Source organism: Dermochelys coriacea, chromosome 6 (genome assembly GCF_009764565.3).
Source record: "Dermochelys coriacea isolate rDerCor1 chromosome 6, rDerCor1.pri.v4, whole genome shotgun sequence".
NCBI lineage: Eukaryota > Metazoa > Chordata > Testudines > Dermochelyidae > Dermochelys > Dermochelys coriacea.
Genome location: NC_050073.1, coordinates 17,077,950 through 17,090,624, shown reverse-complemented (window position 1 = coordinate 17,090,624; position 12,675 = coordinate 17,077,950). Strand labels below are relative to the sequence as shown.

Below are 12,675 nucleotides of genomic sequence, written 5' to 3'. Positions count from 1 at the left end.
AGCCAATCACGGCCGCGGGGGGAGGAGGCGACAGCCAATCAACAGCGAGGCGAGAGGGAACTAGCCAATCAGGACTGGGGGAGGAGAAGACGGCCTCTGATTGGGTGAGTAGGTGACGCGTGGGGGTTAATACTTCCCGAAGACTCCCGAGAAGCAGGACCGTGGTGACTGCTCACCTCATCCCGGGGGGAGGGGAACGGGGAACGTCTCCCCTGCTGTGGGGGCGGAGCGTGAGGCGAGACACCCCTTCCCCCCCGGGGGAGGAGGCAGCCGGTCGCAGGGGCGCGCACGGCTTGGGTGGCTCTGGCTCCTGGGGGCCTGCGGCTGGGGCGTGAGCAGTGGCGTAGCTGCCCCGGAAGTTCCCTTGTTGCTGGGCTGTGGCGAGGCCCCGGCCAGCGGGGAAGGAGGTTTTCTGTCAGACGGGGAAGGCTCCCCTGGCTGGCTGTTGACGTGGACGTTCAGCATTGTGTGTTTCGCAATGGGGCTCTGCTCGCCAGCCCGACCTGGGCGCTAATGAAGGGCTGTGGAAACTTCAAAGAGGAAACGGGAAGAGGAAGAACGAACCGAGGGGGGGGGGAAACCCGAGCTTGAGATGGGCGTCAAAGGTTTCATGTAGCGGGGGGACAAAGAAGACACCCTGGCATCCTTCGCCTCCGACAGTGGCTTTCAGCCTGTGGACCCCGCAGTCTATGTCCAAGATTTCCAACGGGCTCTGCACCTCTCCTTGAAAAGCATTTTAGGGGGGTCTGCAAATGAAAAAAGGTTGAAACCCACGGCCCTGGGAAGTAAACAGTAAGTTTACTTCATGAAAGCGGCGTTGGTGGAAAATTTTGGAAAGAACTCTGCGTGAAATCAGATCCTTTAGCCAGGAGAATCGCTTGTTAGTCACGGTTAGTCTCTAGAAAGTGTGTGATGATTTTGTCGTAGAGGTAATCCTTGGTTTCCAATATTCTTACAATCACTTGGATCTCTGTTCTTTGACAATAAACTTATTCTTTGTTTTCATTATAAATATAACACTGTGCTGTGGTGTTAAGCAAAGTCGTGATCCTGAGTTGAATCTTACAAACTGGTGTGCACTGTTCCTTTGGGAACAGCAGGGCTGGCAATTTTGTGAGTGTTCAATGGATAAGGGGCTGGATGCTGCCAGGAATGCTCCAGGGACTTGGGGGCAGGCGTGTACTTATCGCTACCTGTGCAGCAAGAGGGAGGCCTGGAAGGCAGTGCTTGTACTGCCAGAGGCGGGTGGTTTCAGGAAGCTGATCCCCCGCAGTCATGGACAGGACTTACTCACACTAAAGGCAGGTGGTGGTGAGTGTTACAAACCCTCTCTGTTTTACTGAGGTGTGAAAGCAGATTCTCCTCTCCATAGAGAAATGGGGAGTTTGGCTTCCCATTGATGTGGAGGGAAAGGTGGTGCTCCTTCCTTCCGTGGCACCAGGGTGGTTGGATGCCCTTTTATAGGACAGGACAAGATGCCCCTTCGTTGGGGAAGATCGCACCCCTGCCCTGTTGCTGGGAGAATGCTGGTATGCCTATGTTAGGGGGTAGCTAATGCTTGAGGGGATGTATGGGGAAAGAATAAAGACCCAGAGTTAGTATGCTGTTAATAACAGGTGCACTCAACTGCCCAAGCCAGCTTCACCTGTGTGTCTGGTAACTTCAGGCAGTGAGTGAACTGGCATGGTGAAGAGGCATATTGTAGGGAAGGCCTGTTTAAGGCATCTGGTCCTTAATGTCTGGCTCTGTGGGTTTGGATCATCGCCACAATGCAGATGCAGTTGCAGTTGCTATCTTTCCCCTCTCACCCCCATGCTGGAGCAGGCTGCATATTGAACAAGAAGACTGGTGTACGATGTATGTGGGCTGCATTCATTTGTTTAGTACCTATGAAGCGAGATTCAAGCTGTACCTGCTGGCCCAAGACATTCAACATGCCCATTTTCCCCCTTCACAACTGTAGGCAGGGGTGTATTTGCCCTGCTTGTGGATCCCTTGGTACTGTGCACTGGACCACTCTGGGGGTTTTGCATCCCTCCAAACAAAGTAGCAGCTATTTTTAGCGTCCGTGTGCCCACTAATTTTAACAAAATTCGCCCATTTTTAGACCTGTTGCTACTCTCTATTAGATGATTAAAGGACCTGTTCACAGTGCTGTGTTGCTTGAATAGCTTAATAAAAAAGGGTGTTGGGAATGTTCCACAGCCTATCAACTGGTCTTTGAACAGGCAAAACATGCCATGGAGGTAATGGATTCCGTGACTTCTGCAGCGGCTGGCCCGGGGCTGCCTGAGCAGCTCGGGCAGCCCCTGGGCCAGCCACACTAGCTGCTGCTGGGGCAGTCTCAGGCCATCGTGCCCCCCCCCCCCCAGCAGCAGCAGGAGTTTGGATGGGGGGGGCTCAGGGCTGGGGTAGGGGGTTGGGGCACGGGAGAGGGTGAGGGCTCCAAGCGGCACTCACCTCGGGGGAGGGCGTTTCCTCAGAAATGGCAACATGTCCTTTGGCACCTAGGCAGAGGCATGGCCAGGTGGCTCTGTGCACTACCTATGCCCACAGGTGCTGTCCCCACAGTTCCCATTGGCTGCAGTTCCCAGCCAATGGGAGTTGCGGGGGCAGTGTGTGGAACCCCTCTGGCCCTGCCTCCACCTAGGAGCCTAGGGACATGTTGCCGCTTCTGGGGAGCCATGCAGAGCGGGGTAGGAAGCCTGCCAAACCCCTCCCCCCCCCCCAGCAGCAGCAGGGGTCCTGGGCTGTGTGTTGCCCTCCCTAGCACCAGTGGGGGTCCCAGGCTGCCCCCTAGCACTCAAGTTTTAGTCGGGGGTATATAGTACAAGTCATAGGTCATGGGCCGTGAATTTTTGTTTACTGCCTGTGACCTGTCCATGACTTTTACTCAAAATACCCATGACTAAAACATAGCCTTAGCTATGGAGCTTATCTTAGATACTTTGATCATACCTTTCACTTGATTTTTATCTTGTAATGCCTCATTTGTAACAGTGACTTCCCCTAATCTGCTTGATATGTCAGAATAATCTGCTGCATAAACCTCTCACTCCTTGTCCAAGACAGAAAACATTAGTGAAAGAAACATTAGTGCTTCGGGATTCTCAAATTTCATGATTATTGGTAGGAAACTTATACTCCTCATTGACCAGAACCTCTTTCTCAGAATCTGCAGGCTCAGTACAGAGATACCTCCATTGGCTACTGTGCTCCTCTAGGTTTGGGCATCATTAGTGTCAGCCTGCTTGTATGAAATGCAGTACATTTGAAGCTCTGCATTTACAAATACAGCTATACTCTCCAAATTGCATCTTTCAGAGGCGAAAAAGGTTCCTCCCTCGAAGTATCAAAGAAGGCAAAGTTTGGATCCAGATCCTAATTTTCCCAGAGTTTGGGCTCTTTCAGAACTAGGTTTTTCCCCATTTTTAGTTTTGAATGATCATTATGCTGAAGTGGTCTCATTTTTGAACATTACTTGCTGACAAACAAGAAGAAATAGGCTTCCCAAAGCTCTACTGTTGCTGTACATCGACAGGCTCGCTGCAACAAAACATTTGAAAAACCAGCCATCTGCTCCCAAATTCTCTTGTTTTCGCTCATATCCAATTAAGAGCAAGAAAGTGTTATAATTTAACTATTTTAATAAATCTTAAACAGTGCATGGTTATATTATTATCCTTAGTTGAATTACATTCATGTACTTCAGAGTAGCAGCCGTGTTAGTCTGTATTCGCAAAAAGAAAAGGAGTACTTGTGGCACCTTAGAGACTAACAAATTTATTAGAGCATAAGCTTTCGTGAGCTACAGCTCACTTCATCGGAATTCCGATGAAGTGAGCTGTAGCTCACGAAAGCTTATGCTCTAATAAATTTGTTAGTCTCTAAGGTGCCACAAGTACTCCTTTTCTTTTTACATTCATGTACATTATAGTTTTATTTGCAGACAGTACAGATATATAGCATCATTCATATGGATACTAAACCTTATGATGTGGTTTAGAAAAGCGTATATTTTAATAGATGCTCTCAGCTTTGGCAACACTTCTTTCCAGAACTGTTGAATGGACTGCTAATATAAATCCAAATAGTTGTAATCGTGGGCGATTATTTTTTTTTTCCTTTATACATAAAGACAAAAATGGTGTGTTATGCTTCTTAGCTCACCTTTTGGTTTATTTTTGTTTAGAATTCATTTAACCCGCCATCCTTATACCACTGTTATCATTTTCCAGTATTAATGCTTGATTTCACTCTACCCCAGTCAAAAGCTGATGGTTCTCCAGAAGATTGATCTCCTTCATTCCTCCCTGAGCCAAACCAGTGCCCTTTTCAAATTCCAGCTATCTTGGTACGTAAGTGCTGATGTGGGAAAGAATATTATCCTCACAATCTAGTGCCTTGTCTGCATTGATGATTTTCTCTAACTGTTGCTCCGTCATCATTTTAGCTCCACTGGTGCTAATGATGGCCTTGTCTAAGGCTTTATTTTTAAAAAATCATCCATTCAGAAATGTTTTAGAAAAACACAAATAATGCATCGGTATTTTTTAATATAGAAACCAACTCCTGCACGTACTTCTCCATTTACAGGTGCATACAGTTCGGTATGATGAATCATGCGGTATTTGATTAAATATACAAGCCTGGGTCCCCTTCCTCCAAAGGCTTATGCGTGTGCTTAACTTAGTGCACAGTGAGTACTCCCACTGAAGTCAATGTGTGTAAACTCCATGTAAAGTAAACACAAGTAAGTCTTTGCAAGATCAGGGCCAGAATTTCCATTAACATTAACCAAAGTGAACATGTATAAAGGAGAGAACAGATCAAAGTTACTCCAGTTTTATTACTACCATCTCAGACAATGAGCAGTACCTGTAAATTTATTTGTCCTTCCCACTCTGTAAGGCTGGTGGAAAAAGTCAAGAAAAGGTATATATGTTTTGTTGACTGAAAATGTGCCAATTTCACTGTGCATGCTAAAATCCAGGAAATATATTTTATACTTGTTCTGATTTTAAAAATATGTTAATAAATTAAAACTTCACAATTACTTGATGATATGTTATTTTGGGCAGGGACCTTGTCTTCATCATTTATATATACATAATCTCGAACCCTGTCAGTGCAATCTAGATATTTAACAGCATTAGAAAAAACAGGAAGTAAAGTACTAATAAATGTATTTGCTAAATTACGGTAAGTAATTTTTCAGACTTTTTTAAAAGATTTTTTTTTAATTGTGTGTGAAATGGCCATCCCAATTTCCATTTAATTTCCTATATGTTCACTACTTGTGTCAGATTGCTAACTGCTGCAACACTGTTATATTATTAAAGCAGGGCCCAGGGCTGCATGCATAGGGAATTGTGGTTGTTTGTGTGTTTCAGATTGGGAGTAAGTTTTATGGGTTTATCTTCTGATTGTTGAAGTCTTGGGTTTGACAATACTGTGGTTTGCCAGTCAGGATCAATGCCAAGTCAAATTGCTGCATAGTTGCACTAGGCCCCATCCACTGGTAGCCATTGTGTGGGTGATTATAGTTGGACATTGCTTCCCAATTGCAAATTCAAATAATTTCAGGGTATTACTCACTGCTCTTTATTGTTTAATTAAAACACTCTCTGCCCCTCAAAGAAAGCAGTAGCATTGTATATATATATTTAAACAGGGTGATCCAACCCTAAAATCTGTTACACGCTATTGTAATTTCAATTTCAGGCATAGACAGGCCCAGCCCTTGTTTTAAAATGTTTAAGGCTTGGGAGGAGAGCAGGGGTAGAACAGAGAGAGGAAACTTAACTGCTGCTGGGCCTTCATGAACAGGGAAACCCAGGATACTGTTGCTTAGTGTCTCTGTCACAGACAGGAAGGAAACAAGGGGGGAAAAAGCTCTAGTGTTTATGGTACAGAAACTCTAAGTATTCAATCAGTCCTTTGTTGGCAGAATTATTTCTAGCCTTCTTTTTAGAGCTTTATCAGATCAATGGAGAGCCATATAGCAGTATATTATAAGGTTCTGGTTGTGGTTTAACTTGAATCCAGCCTTGCCTCATACATTTAGAATCCCATGAATTCAGATCCTGCTCATACTCTGGACTGCATACACACAAAATTTCTGTATAAAATATATAGATATAAAAATATTTCATGCAATACTAAAACTTCTCTCTCAGGATGATAGCATATTGGTGAATGAGTATCCTCCTTATCAACAGTGTTCCAGGAATTGTCAGTTTGATGGAAGTTACACTGGTAGGTGATGGTCTCTGTAGTCTCTTTCATTTTGATCAGGGATCGGTGCTGTTATTCCCTTTTTCTGCACTACTATGACTAATAGTTGAAAAAAGCAGATAGAATTTTAAAGAGCAGAATCACTCCTTTCATGGCGACGTTTCATAATTTCTTGAAGCTCTGAGTCCCCTCCACATTTCTGGAATGGCAACAAAATATAAAGAGTTTGAACTTAAAACGGCTTACAGCTTAATCTAAATAAGCAATATAGAATGCTGTCAAGGTGGAGCTGCTTTCAAGGAGATAGGGAATAAGTTAATAGGTCAGATCTTTCCATTAAACTAGGTTGATTTGCACCAGCTGAGGATCTGGCCCAATGTTTCTAAATTGTAGTTTTCACAAGATTTCTATTTGTTTTTATGCTAAAACAAGTGTTCAGCAGGACTCTTATTGTGGTTAATATAACTGTGTTTCTTAAAATGCCTGTTCAATAGAGCTTGCTAGTATTTTGTGCTACTGGCTTCCATACTAATAGGATTTTGTGGGAAAACTTCTTACCTCCAGGAGAGATTTTTGCACTGTAATTTTACTGTATACCCTGGCTCCTTCGTTACACACTGTCTTCAATTCCTCCTTATTCAGAGAGAAAAGCTGGGCCCCTGTAAGTATGCCAAGATGTTCCACAGTCCTAGAAAAAGACAAGTAATGAAAGGCATGTGATACAAATGGGTCAGAAGAAGAAGGAAAAATGAAGTGAGAAGTCTATGAAGATTTGCCCTCTTATGGCAGTGTCCACTCAATGAGCCGTCAACATATGAGATTAGGCTCTGTCTCCATATATATTTAATATTATTATGAAAAGTTAGCACCCATATTTAGTTATTATACTTAATTATAATCTCTAGGTAAGAGGTGTTTAGGAATTACAGCCCAGACATGGGATCCAGTTCTAACCCCTCATATTTACTCTCTCTGCAGTCTTGAGCAAGTCACTTAGGGCCAGATTTTTAAAGGTACTTAGGTGCCTAAAGATATAGATAGGATTTAGTGAGATTTTCAAGAAGTGCCTAAGCTACCAACTCCTATTGATAGTAAACAGAGTTAAGCACCTGAACTTTATCAGTATCCCACCAGGTGCCTTACTGTCTCTATGCATCTAAACACCTTTAAAAATCTGGCCCTTAGCCTTTCGGTGCCCCAGTGTTCCTATCTGTGAAATAACTACTTTTGCAAAATGCTTTGGGATTCTCAGCAGTAAGGTGTTTTCCTGTGAATTAACCCTGTCATCCAGGGTTGATCCTCCTGGGAGAAGCTAACTAGGTCCTGCTTGCTCGCTCCATCTTGGATATAAGGGAGGTGGGAGTGCTCCCCTGAAGAGGTGTGTAGAGATTGAACAGTCCTCAGGGAAAAACTGTAGGAGTAGCCACACCTAAAGAGAAGACACAGGCTGGTATTTGTGTTACATTGATTGTCTTTGTCAGTAAAACAAAACCCCTAGGAGTAGTTCGGACTCTGTACTGGCTGTGCATACTGTATTAAGAGCAGGGTAGAAATGTCACCTGCTCACAGGCTTTATAAATTAAACAATATAAACATCCTGTAATCCAATAAAAATGTCAAAAGCCGCCTCCTTTTCAATGAAAGTTCAGCATCTCCCATAGCAGCTGTGCAGATTTACCTTTTGCTGAAGGAATTTGCTTCCAGCCACGCTTTGACCTCTTCAGCGCTTGACTCAAACGTCAGGGGCACGGCAACTTGTTGAGTCTTCTCCACCTTAAAGTTTCTCTGGGGGAGCTGAACTTTACTAGTAGTGATCTTCTTCAGCAGCTCATCGTTCACCTCCTCCATATGATGGATAAGTTCTGGAAAACGGAGCATACTTTCAGGTGACAAAATTAGAGACCGGGGATGAAATTCTGTCTTAAGTCACAACCAGTGAAAATCAGTGGGGTTGCATAAGGTGTAAGTAAAGGCAGAATTTGACTCTGCAGCTTTATTAACTCTGTAAAAAAAACACGCTCAAGAAAGGAAATCAGAAAAGCTTAATCATGTAGTTAACTTTAAAGACGGTGCTTAAGTGCTTTGTGGGATGGGTGAGACATGACATTTTGACCATGAAATCTGCTTCAGGAACAAAGTGTAAAGGAAACATTTAATGTGCCATCACTTTAGTAGCAACATGCTGAACAAACTGTAGGGTTCTCTTATGTCCCACAGGCCCCAAACCTAGCGCCCATCTTTTCAGATTCCTTTTTCAGCTTTTGAGGTCTGAAAACCTCCTTTCATGCTTTTAAATGCTGTATTTCCACAATACCTCTTCTGATGGAGGGAATGCAAAATAACAGCCAGACACAAGTCCCTGTAACAGAGTTTTAGGCTGATTTTAGTTTTCAACAAGCTAGGTGAGAATCAGTCCTGGGGTGACTTGCTCCTAAGATGAGTGAGTAGTTGGGTAAAGGTATTGTGTCCCTGAGTCCTGCAATGCAAGATCCAAGCCTAAGTTCTAAAGCAACTCTTGCAGGGCTAATTGGAGAATCTTGGAATAGTTGTTGGTGATCCTGAGAGCAAGGAGACAGATAGCAGAGACGGCATTGTGTTATGTAGTTACTAGCCACCATATCAGGACTGGACGTACTGACATATGGACATGGGGTAAATCCCTCCTCCTATGTCTTACCTGTCTCTAACTAATACCTGAGGGATCTGTCTCTCTCTTTTTTTTTTTTAACATGGTGGTAATGATTGAATGGTTGTGTATTCAGTTCTCAGTGAAATGAATTGTTGCAATGTGATTTCTAGTTCACAAGTGATTATAACTATTAAAGCTGTATAATTTCCAGTTGGTAAAGAAACACCTCTCTATCATGGTGCACAACGGCAAACTTTATGGGACATGATTAAATTTAATTTAATAAACATGTATTCTAAGGGGCACTATTAACCAAACCATGCTTTGTAAGGTGTGAGAAAAATGAACACATACCCATAGATGACCTTACCTTTAGCTGGCTGGATCTTTGCTAAAGTCAGAGCTGGTTGGGAAACTATTACTGAAAAGCGCTTGGTGAAAAATTCCAAAGAGCTGGGTGATTTCTTTTGGAGCCAGAATTCCAGCATACTTTTAAAGTGATGACATTATAAATATATGACAATTAAAGAAGATAAGGGGTTGTTTATTTTGCAATAACCACCCACACAATGCATTGGAGTGTGCTGAGTACTACAGTTTTTGTACAGTAGAGAATAAGTAAAAGAAAAGCTAAAGAGAAAAATTGGGGGGGAAGACATGGTTGTTGCAACATGTAGTAGGTGCCTGAATAGCCACTTCGTAAGCACCTAAACACACGGGGAGTGAGATTAGTGCAGCACACACCTTGCAGCTCATGGGGAGGAGAAGTTAAGGTGTTTTTAAGCCGCTCCTGATTCTGGGCTGCTGTGGGGCCCACAATGTAGTTTGCGCAGTCCTGCAGGCTTGTGTAAGTTGCAGCAGCTTCCTCAGGGCTGCTCTGTAGGCCACAGCATAGCCCAGAATCTCAACAGTGCTGCGACCCTGCCTCATTGTCCCTCTTATGGCCCCAGCCCTGACATGCCCCCTAGACCAGGGTTTGCACAGGGAGTCTCAGAAAGCAGCTTCCTGGCTATCTTCCATAGTGACTGCACTGGGAAAATCCTCTCCTGGCCAGAACCACAGTTCTTACAGCCCCTGTGTGCTGCACTGGCCCTTTTATATGGCATAAAGAGGCCTGAGTGGGGGTGAAGATCTTTCCCCTTTTTCTGCTGCCTATGTCATTTTTAGGTACTTAAATATGGATTTAGGTGCATAGATTTAGGCCCTTATACACAGTGTCTAAGGAAACTAATAGATTAACAGTTTTTAGAAAAGGAAATAAAGAAGAAGAAATCCACTAGCACCCAATACAAACAAAGAAAAGAACACTTTGGTGGAAGCTTCTCAGTTTAAATCTAAGTTCCAGAACTGCAGTGCCAAGTTCTTTGGACTGTGTATTGTGAAACAATATTGCATGTCTGAGCTGTGGTGAATGGTAAGAACCCTGGTACTATGCACCTACGTTCTTTGGCATTGTGAGGAGAGTTCCCGGCTAATATTTCACTTCCCCATTTATCACCAGCATAGCTAGCAGGAATCCTGTGAGTAGGGCTGGCAGGGCCAATTCCTCTCGGACTCAAGTCTCCTTTGTACTTCTGGTTAGAATAAAAAATAAAAGGGATTTTATTAAGTAAAATATTTTTTCAGCATTATTAAATATTTGTCCCTCCACAACCATAGTAGATTAGAGCGCAGTGGGCCACGTCCTCAGCTGTTCTGTAAACTGGTCTAACTTTATTGAAGTTAACATATAATGATGAGAAACTGTACTTGACCAGCTGCCATTTAATTCTGTGTTTTACACCATCCAGTGAAATTGAACCAAGGGTCTGCATGAGCCGAGGCATGAATATTCACACGCTATTGTCACCTGCTATCTCAGGTTGCATGAAGGCCTCACCGTTGTGTTGCGAAATCATGCCAAGCTAAATGTGATCATACACTGTTGGCCCTGCAAAGCCCAAAGCTTGTTGCTTAATGACTTGTCACAGGGCTTTTTAAAAGATACTAATTTACAGCGCTGCCAGCTCCCAGGATTTTATTAGGAACTTTGCAGTAATGAGGGATTTTCTGAAAGTCCACACTCCAGCTGTCAAGTGATTTTGTGAGAATCTCAGTTTTTTTAAATGAAAGGTTAACCTCCTGCACTTATGACTGTGTTTAAAAGCCAGAAAATGTGACATGAGTGGCCCCCTAAGGCTCAGAATCCATACCGCAAAGGAACTGTATGATATCTTTAATAGCTCAAGCTTTTTAAATCAATCTCACTCCACTCCAGTCTATCTCATCTTGCACTCCAGGGTTTTTGAATACCTGGGGCTGACAATACTGAATTTATTTTCTGCCTACCTGCCTGTAGGTGACGTTTCACTGCCATTTTAGATAAATAATTCATCATTTACACTAGCTTGGCAAGAGCCTTTCATCAGTACATGAAGTTTTCAATGGCTTGGCCATATAATCAGAGAACAAAAAATCATTATGCTTAAAATTGTGAAATTCTACTGCCACCTACTTGTAAGCGATGCGATTAGATGAGGTAGGTAGGTGGCAATTTGTGACTACTGACTGGCTAAGAATTGCATGCCTCCTATTCTCTTTATTATCCTATTTCCACCAACCCTGACTCACTTGCTTGTCACCCACCTGTTCAATCTTGTAAACTCTTTGGAACAGGGACTGTCATTTTACTATGTATTTATACAGTGCCTAGCACAACGGAGCCCTGACATGGTTGTTCTCTAGTGGTTGCCACAGTATAAAAGTTAATTAATAATTGGTAATAACAGAAAAGAGAACAGATGACCATGGGGCTATCTTGATGGGGGTGATGTAATCTCATGGTTAAGCCATAGGACTAGGACGTTGGAGAACTAGATATTATTTGCAGCTGTGTCACTGACTTGGTGAGTGACCTCTTCCTTTCCTTGGGACTACTCACAGTAGTAAAGTTAAGCACCTGCGTAAGTGTTTGCAGGAATGGGGCCTTAAGACCTGATTCTGGTAAGTGCTGAGCACTTACCACTCCAGGTCAAATCAATGGGAGCTGCAGGGGCTTAGTCCCCATGACATCAGACCCTTAATCACCTTGGCCCAGATCCTTAATGGTATTTAGGCACCTAACTCCCACTGATTTCAATGAGAGTTGGGTGCCTAAATCCCTCTGTGAATCTGGGGTTTTGTGCCTATTTCCTCATATGTCATTATGCCTATGGTGATCATGATAATGACCTACACTCCCAACAACATTACAAGGGCTAGTTCATTAACATCTCTACATTACTTTGAGATCCTTGAATGGAAGGCTAGAGATGTGCAAAATGCCTGCAAGCTGGTGGAGGGGGCTAGCTGGCTCAGGAACAAAACCAAAGGCCTGATTTCTATTGCCGTGCAGCTTGCACAGGGATTTCAACCAGTGCACAGTGGTTGCGAAATGCCAATGAGTCAGAGCTAGTAGTGTTTACTCCCACATTGCAATGGAGTCAGTGACAACATAGTGCAGAGCAATGATGACTCAGGCCTTTTGGTAAGCGAGTATGGCTTCTCTGAGGTCTTTCTTGGTGGTGTGGGGCAGTGGTTCTCAACTAGGGGTCTGGGGACCTAAGGGACTTGGAACAAGTTTATGGGGGGCCTCCAAGCAGGGCCAGCATTAGACTCGCTGGGCCCAGGGCAGAAAGCTGAAGCCACACCGCATGGGGCTGAAGCCCAGGTTCCTGAGCCCCGCCACCTAGGGCTGAAGCTGAAGCCTGAGCAATGTAGCTTTGTGGGGGCCCCTGTGACATGGGGCCCCAGGCAAATAACCTGCTTGCTACTCCTGAACACCGACCCTG

The 12,675-nt window shown here is 43.9% G+C and overlaps 1 protein-coding gene and 1 long non-coding RNA gene across 5 annotated transcripts in view; one reads left to right on the top strand and one right to left on the bottom strand.

Moving 5' to 3' along the window:
- The first annotated feature begins 13 nt into the window (after positions 1 to 13).
- LOC119857928 lies at positions 14 to 5,712 on the top strand. The gene is made up of 2 exons (XR_006281968.1): positions 14 to 890; positions 4,268 to 5,712. It is a non-coding gene; the product is annotated as an uncharacterized LOC119857928 (long non-coding RNA).
- Positions 4,184 to 12,675, bottom strand: part of EPS8L2 (EPS8 like 2) — a 114,081-nt gene continuing 105,589 nt past the window's right edge. For all 4 annotated transcript variants that reach the window (XM_038407470.2, XM_038407468.2, XM_038407471.2 and 1 more), the window contains exons 18-21: positions 10,308 to 10,440; positions 7,916 to 8,099; positions 6,796 to 6,925; positions 4,184 to 6,436 (exon numbers count right to left, since the gene is read on the bottom strand). In XM_038407470.2, the coding sequence (XP_038263398.1) occupies positions 6,365 to 6,436; positions 6,796 to 6,925; positions 7,916 to 8,099; positions 10,308 to 10,440 (519 nt within the window). In that variant the 3' untranslated portion in view covers positions 4,184 to 6,364. The remainder of the gene's footprint in view (positions 6,437 to 6,795; positions 6,926 to 7,915; positions 8,100 to 10,307; positions 10,441 to 12,675) is intronic.